The 18,111-nt window shown below is 43.9% G+C and overlaps 2 protein-coding genes across 4 annotated transcripts; both read right to left on the bottom strand.

Moving 5' to 3' along the window:
- Positions 1-1,070: 1,070 nt before the first annotated feature.
- Positions 1,071-7,535, bottom strand: ASPA (aspartoacylase). Of its 2 annotated transcripts, none has more exons than XM_026047773.1 (7): positions 7,361-7,535; positions 5,844-6,106; positions 4,875-5,067; positions 4,239-4,332; positions 3,504-3,611; positions 2,994-3,103; positions 1,071-2,519 (listed from the first exon to the last, which is right to left on the bottom strand). In XM_026047773.1, exons 2-7 carry the CDS (start codon positions 6,080-6,082, stop codon positions 2,307-2,309), a joined length of 957 nt encoding a protein of 318 aa, XP_025903558.1. In that variant the 5' UTR covers positions 6,083-6,106; positions 7,361-7,535; the 3' UTR covers positions 1,071-2,306. The 2 variants fall into 2 exon arrangements, with proteins under 2 accessions (XP_025903558.1, XP_025903557.1); XM_026047772.1 differs by having other exon boundaries at positions 4,875-5,070; positions 7,361-7,534.
- Positions 7,536-10,319: 2,784 nt separating this feature from the next.
- Positions 10,320-15,950, bottom strand: LOC112954572 (delta-1 crystallin-like). 2 transcript variants are annotated; one of them, XM_026047771.1, is made up of 16 exons: positions 15,939-15,950; positions 14,929-15,123; positions 14,396-14,479; positions 14,024-14,080; positions 13,683-13,780; positions 13,488-13,565; positions 13,251-13,328; positions 13,112-13,164; positions 12,670-12,732; positions 12,354-12,468; positions 11,970-12,054; positions 11,624-11,683; positions 11,324-11,407; positions 11,083-11,163; positions 10,581-10,687; positions 10,320-10,493 (listed from the first exon to the last, which is right to left on the bottom strand). In XM_026047771.1, the coding sequence occupies exons 1-16, from the start codon at positions 15,948-15,950 to the stop codon at positions 10,343-10,345; spliced, it is 1,401 nt and encodes a 466-aa protein (XP_025903556.1). In that variant the 3' UTR covers positions 10,320-10,342. The 2 variants fall into 2 exon arrangements, with proteins under 2 accessions (XP_025903556.1, XP_025903555.1); XM_026047770.1 differs by having other exon boundaries at positions 15,933-15,950.
- Between the last annotated feature and the right edge of the window lie 2,161 nt (positions 15,951-18,111).

Raw genomic sequence — 18,111 nt, forward strand, 5'->3', positions numbered from 1 at the left:
TAAGAAAACGGGTAAACAGTGTTCTATGCCTGAATAATAATGGTTGCTTTGGATTTTCATAGTTAATCCTAAAGCAGGCAAAATGCTCCAAAAGGCTGTTTCACCACAAAAGGGAGCATGAATGAACTCTGCAGCAGAGAGGACAGTGCAAAGCTATTTGTGGGAACAGTAAACACGGATCTTGCTACAACCTGCTCTTCTCTTGATGATGTATCGTGTGTTCCCCACCACGTTTGGCCCTAAGGGACAGGGTCAAGGAGAAATCTTCCATTTGGTTACTGTTTTACAAGGGATAGGAATCTTGAGGGCAAGGAGAGTGATGAGTATGTGTGCACCAGGATAATATGTAAGCGTTTTTTTGGTGGTCTTACTAGGGTATGTGAATATGAGAAGAACAATCCCTGTCTTCTGGGTATCTCTAATCTCTGCTCGTTTATTTTGTATTGAAGCTGTCAACAAAGAAGACTGCTTTAGGACTACGTAGTTCTGTTTGGATTCTTTTGAATGCCAGTTTTTGTATCAAAAATACCTCTTCACATATACTCAGGAACCAGAATAAACTAGCTTGCACTGTGCTCCATGTTGCTCGGGGTAGATTTAAGACAAGTTCATAGGTCTCTGTGCCATGTTGAAGTTACTATGCGGGCAAAGCCAGAAAATAGAGAAGATGCAACAAACGCAAGGAACTTGCTGAGATCGTGACCAAGTCCAAAAGGGTGTGATGAAACTGAGGAAGATGCTGGGGGACTGTTTCTAGAAGTTCCTGAAAAAATACTTGGTGTTTCTGGCCACAGAGCTTTGCCAGATCACGCAAACCAGCTGCTTCCTAGCTCGTATGACTGTTGAGGCTCTGATCAAGAACTCTATGAATGACTACAGCAGATCAATCTGAAGTTTTTTATACAATATTTATTTAAATATAAAGAAATAAAACATGTAATTCAATAAACACCTCCTTTTGCCCTCTGTTTTTATTATTGCTATGGTATTAGAACTGCAGAAAGCAAGGAAAGCTTTTTTCTGAGTAGTGAGTGGATCACTTTCCAAATTACATATATTTGGGGGTTATCTGCACAAAGAGGCTTTTAGTGAATAGCTAATTATTTTATGTATTCAGAATTTGTCAAGTTTTGTTATGTTTTCTGTTCATGTTTTCTGTCTCTGATTATTGTCAAATACGTTAAAACAATTGCAGAATGTTAATTCCATATTTTCTTCCTCTTCTCTGTCACTCTGATGGCATTTGTTTCTACAAATACAGAACAGCTGAGTCTTGAAATTCTAAGTCTCTAAGTACAAAATCCCTCTTAATTTCTGCTCTGAGATACCTGCTTATGACCTGTGCATTGCTCTTCAGCAAAATCCAGATAATTTTAGCTCATCCTGCTGCTGCCTTTAATGGCTTTTGGGTACAACAGTTGATGAATGTTGTATTTGGAAAAATGTTAGAAGTAGTTAAGTGGATGCAGCTAAAAAGTGTTTAAAAACTCTGAACAACTCGTGTTCTCATTGCAATAGAGATCCTTGCAAAAAGGATAAGCACCTTTTTTTAAAAAGTAGAATCCTGCTCCAGTAAGTTTGTAAGTATGGGATGCTCTCAAAATTATTTGTCTTTAAAGATAAATCAGAAATAGTTTGTATTAATCTTACAATATTTTGTTTCAAAGGGTATTTTAGTGTTTTTTTCCTCAAAAATAATACATGTTTTAGCATGTATTGTATCTTTATAAGCATAAAAAAGCAGAACAAAATTAACCTTAAGCCTTCCACTTAGGTGCAAGAGGGGTTAGTCGCATGTGCAGGTAATACAAAGGAATTTTAATACACAACTCCCCTCTCCCACTTTCTTCCTAACCTATTTCTTTTGTCTCAACTCATGTATGGGTTAGCTGAGGAATTATTTTCAAGCATCACCCTGTCTTTAAAGTGTGGGTTATCTTAGATTTGGAGTTATAAAGTAAAAAATCTGGTTTTTTTTTTTAATATCTAATTTGCAGAATAAGCATATTTATATGTGACTCTGAAAGAAGTTTTATAGCTGCTAATCAATTCATGGTTTATTGTTTAAATATTTTATATATAGTATGAATTAACTCCATAATATTCTTTGTATCCATAGTAAACCATTAGAATGGGTAAACAGGTAGTCATAATTCGCGTTATGACAGTAGATTTGGTCTTAAAAGTGCTCAGCAATGTCAATTAAATTAATCCTTTAAATTAGGTTCTGCATTTATTCCATATACTACTACTTTTTAAAAATTAATTTCACAGAGGAGAGATATACGCTTTGTGCATAAAATCGATCAGCAGCTTTTAAATGTTCTGATCTCAGATCTGAGGAGCTCTGCAGTGAGTTTTACTTTGACTGTTTTTACAAAAGCATGTTTCTTTTCATAATATGCAGCTTCATTAATAAATGCCGGATAGAAAGTACTGTCCCCTTTATATTCAATAACTTCTCCATCGAGAGTCAAAAACAGAGGATCGCCTTTGTTCAGGGGCTGCCAATCTTGATCCTTAGAGAAAGAAAATAAAAGTTATAGTCTCTGCAGTTTATGGCAATTACTTCTTGGTCCTTTTAATCTTCACTACTGATGTTTGGTTTCCTCAGTCTAGTTTTCAGGCTTCTATAGAATTCACCAGTAATGGTGAGCGAGAAGGAAATTGTCTCTGTTCATAATTGATTAAAAACAGACCATTTCAGAATCTGAAATGAGATTTACCTTTTAGAATATAAGCTCTCTTTCTATATACATTTTTTTCCTTTCAGTTTGGGCTTCAAAATTGATTTTGGTTTCAGAAATTCCCAAGTTGATCACTAGAATACTGTATAATTTTAGTGATGCAACCTACTAGATGGAGAGCCTAAACTATTCAGTAAATCCCTTGGTACTATTGTCATTTTCAATAGCTTATTTTTAATAGCAAATAACACAAGCAGCACATGAATAATTATAATAATTCCATCTGAAATTATATATAGACTTTACCTGTAGTTTAGGGTGAATAATAGCAATAACTTCATCATTTTTATTCCTGGGGTAATCTACTTTCTCCATTATTTTGTAAGCCTCAATTGTACATGGTGGAAATTCTTGTCCTGGAAAGAATAAATGTAATTCAAGGTTGAAATGAACAACTTGGTGTTAAAAACAGCATTGCATTAGTTATTCTCCGTAGAATGGCTTAAGCCATAAGGTTGTACCTCATCAAAATTTACATGAGTGATTTGCTCAGGTATCATAAAAATGTCCGGGTCCAGCTCTTTTAGTCCACTAAAAGACAAATTGCAGAAAGGGGATCCAGTTGCATACAGAGCCCTGACCTCAATTTGGGCAGTAATGCTGAAATTATTCCTTTTCCTCCAAAGTGTCATCTATTTAATTCTAAAAAGTTGTAGCCCAATCTATTGCAAGAGAATGTGTTTGTGTATACATACATATATATATTTAAAATAATCTATTGATTATTATCTTGCCTTCTTACATCACTTACTCTACCTTCATTGAAAAGTTGCACAAAATCAAGACCATGTTTCACGATCTTCCTCATTTTCTCCAAAATATCAGCTCTAATAACACCCTGTGGTTGCGGACCCACCTCCACACCTGTTTCACAAAGGAGGGAGATTATTAACAGAAGCATCCCATATGACATGCTTAGAATACACAGCAGGAATACATAGCTCTTTATGTTTAAAATTAATCTTAAAGTACAAAAGTATATGATTGTATAAAGTAAGCAGGAAATTTAGCTCACTAGTTAGTACCAAAGGACCATATATACATTTTTGAAGGGGCTACTAACGTAAGAGGAATGTCATGATCTATATTCATTTCTCTTATTTCTTCTTCTCCTTTCCACACTACCTTTTTCACAACTTATTGTTTAATAAGATAGATGAAATCATGATTTTTTTTTGGTCTATGGGTATGGTTTCATTTCCGCCTTCCTTTATTACATCAATTCTTTCCCCTTTATTGGCTAGCAAACAACATTTCATCATATTTAGAGGAAGTAAACCTTTTTTTTTTCAAATGCTATGAGACTTCTGTATTTTGTAAGCCAAGCAAAAACGAGTGCTCTTTTAAAGAACAGATAATCACATATGTTTTATTTAGTAAATACTTTGTCAAACAAATAGTTACAGCTATTGGAGCACTCCGTGTAATGTAACAAAATAAACAGATATGAAAAGAGGCATAACTTTAATCATTTCAAGTTTTCATATTTACCAACAGGATGTTTTGCTACAGAGCGAGTTGTTGCATATTTCAAGGTTGGATGTTCAATCAGCAAAATAGGAACAGGTTCTGGAGCCAAAGCGTTCTGTGAAGATTGTTTAAAAATGTCTTTGTTATGCAAAGAGTTTTAAATGTTGTGCTGCAAAAGACTGCTGAGGCAGAAGGGATTTACACAATGTCTTCAATATGCTGCCTTTATTTCAGGGCCCTCAAAGAAGTAGGACATCTTTAGAAAATGAACAAAGCTGCGTTTGTTAGTGCCCTTCCCGTTGGCTCAAGCCAGACCTGCTTCACTGAACTTCGCTGTCTGCTAATATAAATGACCACAGTTCTATTTTAGCTTGCTACCGGGGAAAAAACCCTACAGAGTTTCAGAACAGACCTAAAATAGTTAAAGGAGATTTCAAATATTTTTCATTGATTGTGAACTAGCCCTTCTTTTTAACAGAGTTCAGATCTTAGTTACTTGATACTAAAATTTAGAATTATCTCTGCTATTACTAACCTGTCCTGTGAGTCATTAAAGTTTTGCAGAAAATTGTATTGGAAGAAGCTACAGAGTAATATGCAGTAACACAATATTACAAATAAGAATCTATTTTAATAGTTCATTTAAATTACTTTTACCTTGATATAATGAGACATTTGAATTGCAAAGTCATCCCTGGAGTTTTCAAGAATAAGAGTACAACCCATGTTAGAAGTGGTGTTGTGAAGGTCAAAAATAAGGTCAAAGGCATCATCACTACCTTTTGGACCAAAAATCCGATTGATTTCCTGAGCCCTTCTCACTTCATATGGAGTATCTTCCACCACTGTTCTGCTGTTAACATGAGTGCAAAGAAATTAGTAAGCTCATGCCAGGGCTTTACAGTGAACACAAATACGTGGAGTCTTGTCTTTTCAATTCTATGTTTGACTGGAATTAAAATCTCCCATTTTCTTACCAGTCTGTTAAAAAGTTGATGCATATGTGCTTGAATAACCTAGTTTGACTGTTAATATAGAAGAGATCTTATTACTATGTAGCTTGTGCGAAGGGTGGTAGGAATTTTTTAATCTGGTCTTAGCTGGACAACTATTTGCTTCTCCTCTATTTCTTTACCCTGACTTCTAGTCCTTACAACCCAGAATTTCTCTATATGCGCAAAACTAACTCAAGGTTTTTCGACAACTTAAAACCACTTCTAGGATTAGATGCAGCCCCTGCTGAAGCTGGTGTTCATTCAGAACATGCTTCATGCCTTTTAGCTCGGGTCTCAGTTGCAAGGTCTTGCATAATTTGCTTCATGCCTTGTCTTCTTCTAATCAGATTTTTACAGTCTGTTATTTAGAGTCTTCTTGTCCCACAGATTACACTTAAATTACAATGGAATTTAAAAGATTTATGTGGTGGTCTGAGACTCGTTGTACAGGCAAACATTTTTAAGTGGATCCTACATTCAAGCGATTTGTTATTTGGGGGTTAAGGGTCAGTAATTTCAGTGACAGTTAAAACAGCAGAGGGATGTGTGTTAACAGCTTAATCTAGAAGGGAAGCTCCTGGCGACTTTAAAAGCAGAAAATTAAAATAGCACAAAGAACGGCTATTCTTACCCAAGGCTACCAAGGTCAAACACACGGTTCAGATCACAGTCAATGTATCTAGTGCATTTCTCCACAGCTCTTGGGTTGCACAGAAATGGTTTCACCTCCACTCCTGGCCTTTGGATCTCAGCTCCGTGCGCTTGCCAGTGCTTGACCAAATATATCCCTGCTAACTCATTACCGTGAGTTCCTCCAAAGACAGCGACCTTTCTTACCGGAGCTCTATGCACAACGGCACTGGAAGACATGCTATTTAGCAGCTTTAAGAATTGCTGAAAGCCAAAGAGAAAACAGCGATGAAGTAAAACTTGCGTTTTCAAGCAGAAAAAAAGAATCTTTTCACGTTTTGTAACAGGAGCTTCTTTAAGCCTGTTTAGGTCAGATGTAATGCAAGGGTATTAACGTTTCTGTAACAGTTCTGGATTCCCGTTGCAACAGAAGGAGTTGCTAAAGTGCCACTCCTCCCTCTAAAGGCTCCCTCCCCTTTATTTACCAAATTTAGTAACATCTCTGTTAATAGTGCCCTCCTACAGGTCACAAGTTAACTTCTTCAGGCAATCTCCACTAATATATGAAATACAGGTAAATAGTGTTCTAATGAAAAAAAAAAAAACGCATGAGCCTTTTCTAATGTCTGCACTTAAAAGTCTGATAGTTTTGCATTTCAAACTGGGTGTAACAAGTATGCTCATGTTTCAATTGCACAAACGCTACAGCATACAAGAACAGAATGATTTAAACTGAGCAAGACCAGTAAAATATGAATCATATCTTGGCTTGAGATCAACACATAATGGTGAAACATCAAGTCCTTCCATCTCTAAAGCAAGAACAGCCGAGTTCCTCAAAACATGTGGTGGCTTGCACAGCCCTGTTGTTTGTTTGCTTTAGAGCATCTGAAAAACAGGGATTGGAAGGAGTAGTGGCTAAAATTCAAGTTCAGTTTATGCACAGCTTATCTGCTATTCTGTATTTCTGTACTGGGATCTGCTAACACGGCCCTTTGTGACATTGAAACCACGCACTTGGTGATGGGGTTTCTAATTTGTGCAGCCCTCTTATAAGAAAAGGAAATTGATATAGGCCCCGATGGAACAAGAATTGTTCTCTCCTCCCTAAAATGTAATCCACAAATCTGACTTCTAGCTGTGTTCAGAGAGGCTTACTCAAAGGAAGCTTAAGCTAAGCAGCATCCTGAAACAGCTTCAGCCTTGAACTCCTCCAGGGCAGCACAATAAACACTTTTATTCCCAAAAGCTTTACCATGGAGAGCTAAAACTTTTCAAATAAAAGCTCTCATTAACAAACAAGGCATTTTACCACTACACACAACAGAGGCACTTACAATCAGCATCCGGTACAAAATGTAAACATGAAAATACTGCATTTAAAGCGTTTATTAAAACTGCATTCCTCTTTTTTTAAGATTACACTACAGTGATTCAGGAGAAGATTTGTCCAGCACCGGGAGAAGTTTCGTAACCCTAGACTGGTAGATTAGAGGTATACGAAAAGAAGCTACTTACACATAGATGAATCCTGCCGTGAGCCTATTTCCTACGAAAGTTATGCTCTGCATTTCAGTTTATGCCTACAGATTCGCTGAACCTTACAGCGAGTTAATACTGTGCTCACTTAGTCAGCTGTATTACTCCTGTACTCGTACACTGTTGGATATGTGATCATAGTAAGTAATTTATTAAACAAAGCAATAAAGTTGTGCTTTACAAGGCTGGACAGTTTGTACTGTCCTTTGACCCTCTTCTCTTCAGTGCCGGTGCCAAAACTGCTGTTTACGCGCTGCCTGAAGAAGTGACTCACACTTGGAGTCTTGGTTTGTTGAATTTAAACAACACGGCACTTTGAAGAGCAAGTGGGAAAATGCAAATATGCACTGCTAGTAAATATAGGGTGTCTTTCATTTCTGATGGTATTGTAATGGTTATAATTCCTTGCAAAAAATAAAAAATAAGAAAGGTTGAAAGGTAGAATGAAACGCAGAGATTGTCTATGCACTTACCTCATTTAACATGCAAGCAGTATGTCTACTAAGAAGAGCTTTCTTAGGACAGATACAGTGCATTTCCAAACAGGAGTTTAGGAACTAAAGCCATGGAAGCCTCTTTTATTTCCCTTAGAGCAACTTAACTTCCAAACAGTTTTTAACTCCTGGACTCCCAGGAGATTACTGTAGCCTAAATAAAAACACTTGCAGTGTTTTCATGCTGCTGAATTAAATGCTGAGAACAATTCCTTAGTACCATGCTTGGGCAATACCCCGACTTAGGAAAAAATATTTAGAGAAACACGTGGTTTATTAAGAATTTAGTGCTGTTTTTGTGGACTACATTTTTTTTTACCCACCAAAGTAAGTATGTGAGTAAGGAGTGCAGTGTGATACGCAGTTCCTGGCAGTGATACTACATGGCATAATATTTTTTTTAAGAACCTCTCTCCCCATGGAGGTGACCTGCTGTAAGCTCTGGGGAGAGGACAGGTCACTCTCAGGAGTGTATTAGCTTGGCGCTGGATATACAAGGCAGGGAAGAGAGGGAAAGAAAAGCAAGTGGGAACTTCAAAAATGTGGGGCATCTGCCCAGGCTGGGCACAGATCACTGCAACCAGGCAGCAGATCCTCCAACTGATTAATTGACCAAAACCCCTCAAATACCACGTGTTTGAGTGCCTGTCAGTGCATCTGGAAGCTCAGAGGAGTGCAGTGGAAATACATGAGCAATAATAATTAAATGTGAGGAAGGCAGGGGATCAAAGCCACGAAGGGCTACAGTAAAGCTGTGGGTGTTCGTGCCTAGCCAAAATTTTCCCAGCTACTGGCTGAAGAAAAGAGGATTGTGAAAAGGTGACAGGCTCATAGCCTGGCTGGAGCTAGGGCTTCACCCTGGGGCCAAGCAGGAGTTAAATGGGTGAAAAGAGTGGGGAAAGCCCAGCCCAGAGCTGCAGAATAGCCTGGGGAAGGAGGGAAGGAGGGAGGGAGGAGGAAGGAAGGAAGGAAGGAAGGAAGGAAGGAAGGAAGGAAGGAAGGAAGGAAGGAAGGAAGGGAGGAAGGGAGGGAGGGAGGGAGAAGATGGGGCCTCTCCGGGCCTCCATGCGCAGCAGGGCCCTGTGGGCTTTCCTGCGCCCTCTCCTGGCCTCCCTGCACAGCGTGTCCCGGAGGCCCTGCGAGCAAATGCAGCCTTCGCGGGCCTCCGTGCATACCTGGCCCCAGGACCCTGCGATCTTTCATGCAGCCTCTCCAGGCCTCCGTGCACAGCTGGCCCTGGAGGCCCTGTGGGCTTTCGTGCGGCCTCCCTGGGCCTCCATGGACATGTGGCCCCTGGAGCCCTGGGGACTTTTCTGCGGCCTCCCTGGGCCTCCATGCACATGTGGATCCAGGAGCCCTGCTGAGGTCACACGAAAGCCCGCAGGGCTCCCAGAGCCACGTTCGCAGAGGCCTGGGGAGGCCGCACAAAAGCCCCCAGGGCTCCCCGGTCCACGTGCACATGGAGGCCCAGAGAGGCCGCACAAAGGCCTGCAGGGCTCTAGTGCTAAGGCCAAGCTGGGCTGCTGGTTAGTGAAAATGTCCCATTTTCCCTATAGACAATTCCTTCTCTGCCTTTTAAATCAAGGAACAGTTTAATTTCATCCAGAAATGAGAGCAGAGCAGTAAGAGAGGGGTGATGTTTCACGCATTCTATAATTATTATTTTTGTAAGAAAAGCAGCAGGTTTCTGCCGCTTCATTTCTCAAGTAAGGCGTTCCCTAGGATTTTTTTTCTGATTTTATTTTTGTAAGGAGAGGGGAGAAGGTGGTAAATGATTCGTTAGAGGCAGCCAGGCAAGCCAGGCCTGTTGGCAAGTGCTATGTCCTCAGCTAGCGTAGAGGGAGAGCAAACCTGAGACATGCAGAGGACAGAAGTTGGACAAGGACCAAGCAATCCCTTTACTTTGAGATAAGTCAGAGCAATGAGTGGTTTTGTGATGGGCTGGGATCCCCTTGTGGCCAAATCCTGCCTCAGACTAAGCAAGTTTCAGTGCTGGCTGGTGAGGAGGCTTCCTTTGGCCACTTAGTCCCTCTTTGCAGAAGGGAAGCAGCCTGACTGGGCTTGTGGCATGTCTGGGAGATGTGGTGCTGGGAGTCTTGCTCTGTGCATGCGCACAGACTTTCCCAAGCACCTTGTGACACTGCTGGAGCCAGGTTTGTGCTGCATCCACCTCCAGATACGTTTGCAGGTCTCTTGGTGTGGACAGACTCTTGCTGCTCTCCAGCTACCAGCTCCCCCAGATGCCCTCTAAAGGAGCTCCCTTGCCAGAGAGGAGAGCACCCCAAACATTTTGTGCCAATGAACCTTTCCCCAGCTTCTCAGGGCTGAAGAGGCCCAGCTCAATATTGCCCCTAGAAGAAATACGCAAGCCAGGAGTTTGAGTGAACTACAATGCACCACGGTGTTTATTAACTCCAGACCAGTGGGATAAGCACAAAGCTGCATACACGGGATATCTCCCCACACTCTAAGCTTGTTCCTTCAGCTTCTTCAGCAGCTCCCTCAGCTGCTCAATCTGGGTGGTCACGCTGCTCTTGGCGGTACCTCCCGCAGCCGTGTTCTGCTCCACGCTGTTGACAATGCTGAAGACCTGGGACACGTCGCTGGCAAACAGAGGGCTGGGAAGGCAAAGAGAAGAGGAGTGAGTAGAGAGTGATGGGTGCTCTTTGCTGCCACATACTATGGCAAAAAGCAAAGAGACAAACCTGATGCTCTTCAGGTCCTCCAGGGTGAGATTGTTGATGGTGATGCCCTTAGTCTCAGCAAGGTGGACAGCTTTTATGACGGCAGTGCTGGCTTGTCTCAGTGGCATCTGCAAGACGCAGCAGAGACAACGGTCAGTGAGCAGGTAGCTGGAGAGCAGACTCAGAGATGGACACGTGCTCTCTCTTTTCTTTTTTTTTGGGGGGGTTGGTTGGTTATTTTGCTTTTGGGTTAGAGCAATGCAGTCTGTCTGACTCCGAGTTTTCGTGTGTGAAAAGGGAAGGCACTAGGAGGTAGAACTCCACCTGTAAATTACTATCAAGTCCACCTGGCAGCAGTTCCACTACATGGGATACATGTAAAGAATATGTTTCCAGCTTTCGTGTTTGTTGACCCAGACTGATCCTCACCTGGGGACAGAACAGAAGGCCTCATCTCAGGCCCTCACTGAGCAGTATTGTGGGTCTAAAGAAACCAAGCTCAGAGTCTCCCCGTGATACTTACTCCTTTACGAACCAAGTAGAGAGCCAGGTCACTGGACAGAATTTCAGGGGTCAAAGCCTTCTCCATGTTCTCCTTGTTGATCTGCAGAGAGAAGGGTCAGAAGGACACATCACAGTCAGCTCCTGCCTGGGACACACTGCTGTCACAGTGAGGGCTTTTCATCTGGGCCCTCAGCCCCATATGACCCCAGAGCAGAGTGGATCTGAGCAGCTGAGCAGCCCCTGAGAGGTCAAAGCCTTACCTGGAGGGTAGAAATGACTGCAGTGGCAAGCTGGATCACAGCAGTCAGGGTGTCCACCACATCAATGACAGCCTCCTTGTCCTCCTGTGTGATAACATGGATGGAGAGGGGTTGCAGTAAGTCAAACAGGAGCAGGTGGAAAGCCCGGCAGCCTGAGCAGCGAGGCCAGCAGAGCAGTGCAGACACCTGAGGGGTTCCCCAGGGCTGCAGCAGGGAAAGCCAGTGGCAAGAACTGCTTGCAGCTAAGGGGACAGTTGTGTCTTTTCAGAAAAATGCACTGAGAGCAATCATCTGTTTTACCTGCAGATCCTTGCTGAAGGTGCTTGGAAGTCCTTTGAGAACCATGATAATGGAGACAAGCTGCAGGGAAGAGCAGGAATGGCACTTAGCTATAGGAAGAGATGCACGTTTCCCCAGCAGAGATTCAGAGATAAGACTGGCACATTTCTCTACGCGGAGCCTTGAAGATGAAGGGTGCTAATTCCTCACCTACAGGATGCTGCTAAGATATGGGGATGGAAGCAGTGCAGTTTTCCTGGGATGCTTTTAGCGGGAGGAAAGGGATCTCATCTAATCCATCATGGAAACTGTACTAGCCCCAGTCTGAGCTATTCCCCCATTCCACATCTTCCTTCAGCAGACTCACCCGGCCAAGCACACGTCCAGTCTTGCTGCGGATCAGTTCCAGGCTTATAGGGTTCTTCTTCTGAGGCATCAGGATGCTGCCAGTGCTGAAAACAAAGGTGAGCATTAAATCTTAGTCTTGTATGGACCTCCCGCAAAGTCCTGCCCTTAGCTGTGTCCCAAAGAGGAAGAAAATAGGAAGCTTCTCTAGCTTCAAAGCAGAGGAGCTCTCTCTGCCTGCTGCTCTGCAGCCTGATCCTGCCAGCAGGTACTGGGGAGGAGTGTCCCTTGAGTACAGATTCTAGGAAGTTACTGGAATGGCTAACAGAGAGTCACTGAAGAGGAATGGGGACCTTTCAGGAGACCTATTCATAAAAAGAATCTGCCTAGAAACCCAGAAACCTACGTGAGGGCATCAGAGAGGGTCACAAGGCCGAACTCGCTGGTACTGTAGATGATGAGATCTTCAGCCAGCTTGCTAAGGTGGGTCATCAGCAGGGTGGCAACAAAGAGTAATTCAACTGCAGAAGAGAGAAGTCAGTACATTATAAGCACATTTGCTTACTGACAACACAATTAGCTCTGAGTGGGTCTTAAACATTTGTCTATTTATTTTCTTCCTACTGAGGCATTTCAGTCCCTTATTAAATCAGGATAACAGGCTAGCTCTTAGAAGAACGGCTATTAAATGAAGGAGGAAGTAGTACTAGAGCTGTGCTCACCCACAGAGTCCCTGTCGCTGATGGCATCCATGCTGTTCAGGGTGATGGAAGCACAGTCCAGCTCTGCAAGGAAAGAGATGGGCAGAGGGGTTCAGCCTTGGCAGGGCTGGAGCTCGACCGCAGCTGCTTTGGACAGCGGGCAGGTAAGTCCTGGAGTAGCCCGGGGGACACAGACACCTCCCAAGTGTTTTACTGAGCTGGGGCTTTTGTTACCTGCCCCAGGCTGCGCTTGAGGTGGTTGTGTCTGTGCTCCCACCTTGCAAGTCCTTCGGAAAGAAGGATCTGGCTCCAAGACAAGGTCCTGCAGAGGCTGCCTTTATTACCCGGCAGCCCTGTGCTGGGGTTGAACAGTGCCTGTCCAGCTGGTGTGCGGGGAATGTGTCCCTGTGTCCCTGCCTCCGAGACACTAGGGCTGGACCCGCAGTCGTCGGGAGACACTTACCGCTGCGCAGCAGCTCTCTGTCAATGTCCAGTGGGTTTCCAGCCAGAGCACCGCTGCGAGGAAGAAAGGGACAGAGGTGACGCGGACATCCTGAGTGGTCTCTCTGCAGTGGGCATCGCGGGGGGAACGCAGAGCTTACCTTCCCAAAGGCAAGATATTGACCCTCTTCTTGATCTCTCCCAGGCGCTCAGAGTCACGGGTCAGTGCAACAGCGTGGCTAGGAAAGAGCACGAGAGATGAAGCATCTGAAGGCCCTTTCCTCCCCAAGCACCTGACTGTGGGGTCAGAATGAGGAGGTGTCGACCAAGGGCCACTGCAGCTGCAGCTTAGAAGGTGGGAACAGAAGGTGCTACAGCCGAGACTCAGAGACAGTTACCTGAGCAAGAACTGGCTCCATCTGATGGGCTGAGCTTTTTGCAGGTGAGTGTAGCCAGGGAGGATAACATCAATTTCTCTGCAGGGGAAAAGAGACAAAGACCTTGTAGTTGCCCCTGTCTGTGCCTGGCAAAGAGCGACCTGCAAGTCTCGTGTTCCAAGAAGGGCTGAGGTTATGGTGCTGGGGAGGACTTACATGGCAGCACGTTCCACCAGGGTCTTAATGAGCTGCAGCAGGTGAGTGGACACCACAGAGATGGAGCTCTTCATTAAGAGTTTCAAGTCAGTCACAACCTGGAGGAGATCAGCCAGTCTCAGCCAGTGCGGAATGGGACATACCTTGTGGCCACGTTCGACAGAGGGCCTGAGGGTCATCAAATGAGGGTCGTCTCCCCTCATATCAACTGTGTCTTTTGTCACTATGACAAACTCACTATGAAAGTCAGTATGTCTTGCTCTCCAGGAAGACAGCCAAAAGCCCATTCTGATTAGTGGTCATTTGAATTGAGTAATAGAGAAGATCAGCTCTATGCCTACCTGTTCATTTCTGCTTCTTCCGATGCTCAGCTTTCCAGCAACATCTCCAATCAGCTCCTGTGGACCAGAGGGATTGCTATCAGTGCATCTGAAGCTTAAGCATGAGGCTCCCCAGGAGAGCAGACCCATCCTGCCTGGAAGGACCAAGCTCTAGGACCCTGTAAGTTGCCATGGACTCTCTTCTGGGACAGGACATAGGTGGGTTCTACGCTTGTGGAACATCTCTTCCACAAAAGGCATCTTGGAGACACTTACTTTGTGCCAGTGCCACAAGGTGTTGAGATATTTTATCATAGGATAGAAACACATGTGTTTAATATCAGGCAGAGTTGGGTGCAGAGTAGGAGGAAGGGGAGAATAAAGGACCCAAACCTTAAGTCTGCGTTCGATGGTAGTTTGGATATCCTCATCACTTTTGTTCACCACCAGGACTCCCTTAGACACCTCCTCAGAGATCTGCAAACAAACACCAGCAGAAACACCCGTCAGCCTCTATTTATCCCCTGCTGCATGTGGTGGTGTAGGTACCCATCCTAAAGAGCAACTTCTGCCATCGCGTTGGCAGCGTAGGCCGAAGTCTCACGCGAGCTCTGCTGATCTGTGCTGATCATAAAAATGGATATTTTTAATAAGTGCTTAGCTGCTGCCTGCTCTTCACCCCTATACAATTCTAGGCATTGAGTGTTAGTAGCTCAGGCTGCCAGAGACAATGTAGTCCCAGGTGCCATCTCATAAAGACCATTCGTAATTCAAAGGGAAAGAATTGTGAGGGGATGGTCAGTGTGAAGAGGGTGGTAGGGAAGGTCATAGTGCATCCCTCCAAGGCAGCAGGGCTTCAGGGATGGTCATGTGGGAATTGCAGCTGGGCCAGAGGAGACAGGACAGTGTGCCAAGGACATAACTACCTTTTCCAGGCCACTCAGGATCTTCTCCAGCTCAGGTTTAGTGAGGATGCTGGCCTTCTCCAAGGCTTTGGCATAAGCCACGCTCGCCTGGATATCAACGTCAGCCAGCCTCTGGTCAATGGCAATGGAGGAGGTGAGAATCTCCAAGATGGGATCCATGCTTCCAGTTAATTTTCCTCCTAGATGTTTATCACCCTGAAAATAATCAAGTTAAAAGTCAAGTTAAAAATGTTTTCCTATATATTCTCCTGAAAAGATCTTAAGCTGAAGTACTAACACAGAAGCCATGTTCACGCATGGATAAGGTGCAGACTGCAAAATGGGAACATTTGAATATCTTTCAGAATTAGAAATATTCAAGAAAAAAAATAGAACTAAGACACCCCAAGAGGGGTTTTCATGCAGTTTTCTTTAGGACTCCCAAGGCCTGCATTGCAATACCATGGACAGCGGAAAACTGCCCAGGGCAAGTTGCAAGCTAGTCAGTGCCAGGCTTTGATCAGAGCGCTGTAGAATAACTTCAGAAACCCTTTCTCTAGGCACTGTCTCCACATCTTTGCTGATCCCTGGTGAACCACCGAGTCTGAGAGGACAACCCATGAGGATCTCCCATGAGGAGTTTTGCAATCTTTCTTAAGGCGCCTTTATCAATAGGAGCTGAAAATTAGAGTCAGGAAAGCAAAGTTTTGCCGATCCTCGCTGGGAAGAGAGTCCTCAGGGAAGAACAGCACTGGCAATGGGAAGTTTAAGGCTAGTGCTAGAAGCATTTAAGTATATCTTAACTCCAATGGGTTTTCAGCAGATATAGAGGTGGGTTATCGAAATATTGCAGCAGTTTTTTTCCCCTCCTCTAATCAAAACCCCAGGAAAACAAATCAGGTAGGGGAAAAAAAGGCGCCCTGTTGATAGGGTACCTTGCACTGCTGGGATTCTAACTAAGTTCAGCCTTCATTTGTCAGCGCACCCCAGAGACAAGAACAGTAAGTAGGAGAAGCACAGCTCGCCCTCACCTCGGTTGCCATTTCGGACGACGTTTTGCTTGCGTGTGTAGAAATCTCTGCAACTCGTGCAACCTGTGGAAGAGCAAAGGCTCAGCTGTGTCCCCTGGCACAGCCCCGGGGTCCCCGCTGGTGCCCCGAGCCCCTGCGAGCTGCCAAGAGCTCCAGGCTGAGGACAGCGGGAGGGAAAAGCTCCGCTGCCTGCCCAGCCCTGCTGCCTGCCCGGTCCCGCTCACCGGCTCCACAGTGCAGCCCCGGCTGGTTGCTCCCTGCTCCCCAGCTCTGCAGCCCGGGCTTTTAAAGGGCCTCGGGCAACTCGTCCCGCCCCACCGGGGTGGAGTGTCCCCAGGGACAGCCCCACTCTGGTCCCCTCAGCTCCCTTCCACCCAGCCCTGGCTCCCGTTTGACTAAGGCATAATAAGCAAATCGGGGAGAAAAGTTGCCTCTGAGGCAGAGTTGTAGTAAGATGCAGGGATGGGAGAGGTTCTATCATTTTGCTTGGGAGCAAGCTGCTCTTAGGCTAACTTAAAGCACCGTTTCTGCATAGCCAAGGTGGCATCTGTGTGGTTTCAGCAACAAACTCCTTTTCTAGGAACAGTTGGAGGAAACTCCTTTTCTCCCAACTCCTCTTCTAGGAACCGTTGCCGTGACCTTGCACTGAAGGAGTTGTTTCATTCCAGCATCCTTCTCTAATTTGAGTGTGTACTTGGTATGTTGGGTGGATCATCAATGCTTTGAGCACACCGCTGCCCTCCTGCAAACACACAAGAATAAAACTGATGAGAATTAATTGCTCTTTTCCTGCGAGGCTGAGACTTTCACCTCACTTTGATGCTGCAGGTCCAGCTTTGGGGATTCGCTGTTGTCTCCTTGCACGGGGTCCCTCTCAAACTTCCCCCAGGCAGCCACTGCGATGGCTTTTGTGCCGCTTGAAGTGCCAGTGCTGCAGTGGGCACAGAGCCTAAGATGGGGTTGCTGAGTTTAGTGCCATGCAGCCCTGGCAAGTAGCCCATATACTGAACCTATCAAACTCTAAAAATCCTGCATGGAAAGAACTGGTTTAAAACACAGGGCAGCCACATGAAGAATAGCTCCCGAAGCTGTTCCTCAGCACCAGAATCTCATCAGCAACCCGGACACAGGAGGTCTTTACTCCCACCACTCCACAGAAACCAGATCGCTCTCAGTTTTGACTTAGTAAGGCTGCTACTACAGTACAATATTTTTAAATCTGCGTGGTCTTTCAATGGAGCTTAGAGAACATAATCAAGATTCCCTCCTCTTTTTCCTCTTTTTTTTTTTTTTTTTTTTTTTTTTTTTTTTTTTTTTTTTTTTTTTTTTTTTTTTTTTTTTTTTGCTATCTATCTGCTCCTGTTTTCACTTGGATGTCTACACTAGGAAACAATGTTTGATCATTTTGCTATCCTGTTCTTAACCTGCTCATTTATACTACTTTTTGTGTCTCATTCGTGCTTTAGGAGTAACCTTGTCCTTATTTTGGGCTTTAACAGAAGGTTACTGATGTGTCGGAAAAGTAGTAAGCACTTCATTTATAGTCAGAATGGATCGTATACAGAAAGCATCTTTACATCATGATGCTTGTGATATAGGCTCAAGGCTGGGAGACAGTCTGTGCAAGTTTTTCTGTCTGAAGAGAGTTAACAGAACTTCCACCAACTAAGAAAGGGGGAAAGGGAGGGATCCCAAGTGCTATAGCCAAAGATTTGTAATGCAGTCACTTCATTTGAAGTAGTTTGTGATCATATATCCTAGATTTTGGACTTGTTCCCACTGGATACAATGGGATAGGATTGGGACACAAATCTCCAGCCTTATGTATATTCAGGAGGGAGAATTTGCTTGAATTTCTGCTGTGTTACTTTTCATAAGCAATCCCTTCACTCCAAATATGGTTAAGAAAGCAAGAAGCCTTTTGTGAGCTATACAGATTATTTTATTTTTAAAAATCTGTGCCTGATATTATACACAGTAATGGATGTATACTTTCATGTGGCATCTGTCAGCAGTATCACTGTGCATTTAACACATTTTATAGGGATGATTTTGCTTGTAGCATCTTAATTCCTGTCCTAGTTTGTATCTAGGAGATTTAGTAGTTCTCTCTTCTTCCATTTCTAGATGAAATACAATTTCTTAAAGAGGCTTGGTACTCTTTAAGTAGTGA

The sequence above is a fragment of the Nothoprocta perdicaria genome, unplaced genomic scaffold (genome assembly GCF_003342845.1).
Source record: "Nothoprocta perdicaria isolate Ctin4 unplaced genomic scaffold, notPer1 scaffold_50, whole genome shotgun sequence".
In the NCBI taxonomy this organism is placed as follows: Eukaryota; Metazoa; Chordata; class Aves; order Tinamiformes; family Tinamidae; genus Nothoprocta; species Nothoprocta perdicaria.

What these genes read in the sequence shown, in the direction of transcription:
- ASPA (XM_026047772.1), bottom strand. Translation starts at nt 6,082, where the DNA reads ATGTCTTCCAGTGCCGTTGTGCATAGAGCTCCGGTAAGAAAGGTCGCT. An exon ending in AAATGTCTCATTATATCAAG is followed by an intron (nt 4,333 to 4,874) that starts GTAAAAGTAATT and finishes CAATCTTCACAG; the next exon opens with AACGCTTTGGCTCCAGAACC. An exon ending in TTATTCACCCTAAACTACAG is followed by an intron (nt 2,520 to 2,993) that starts GTAAAGTCTATA and finishes TCTTTCTCTAAG; the next exon opens with GATCAAGATTGGCAGCCCCT.
- LOC112954572 (XM_026047770.1), bottom strand. An exon ending in AATATCTTGCCTTTGGGAAG is followed by an intron (nt 13,165 to 13,250) that starts GTAAGCTCTGCG and finishes TCTTCCTCGCAG; the next exon opens with CGGTGCTCTGGCTGGAAACC. An exon ending in TCTACTTGGTTCGTAAAGGA is followed by an intron (nt 10,688 to 11,082) that starts GTAAGTATCACG and finishes TGCGTCTTGCAG; the next exon opens with ATGCCACTGAGACAAGCCAG.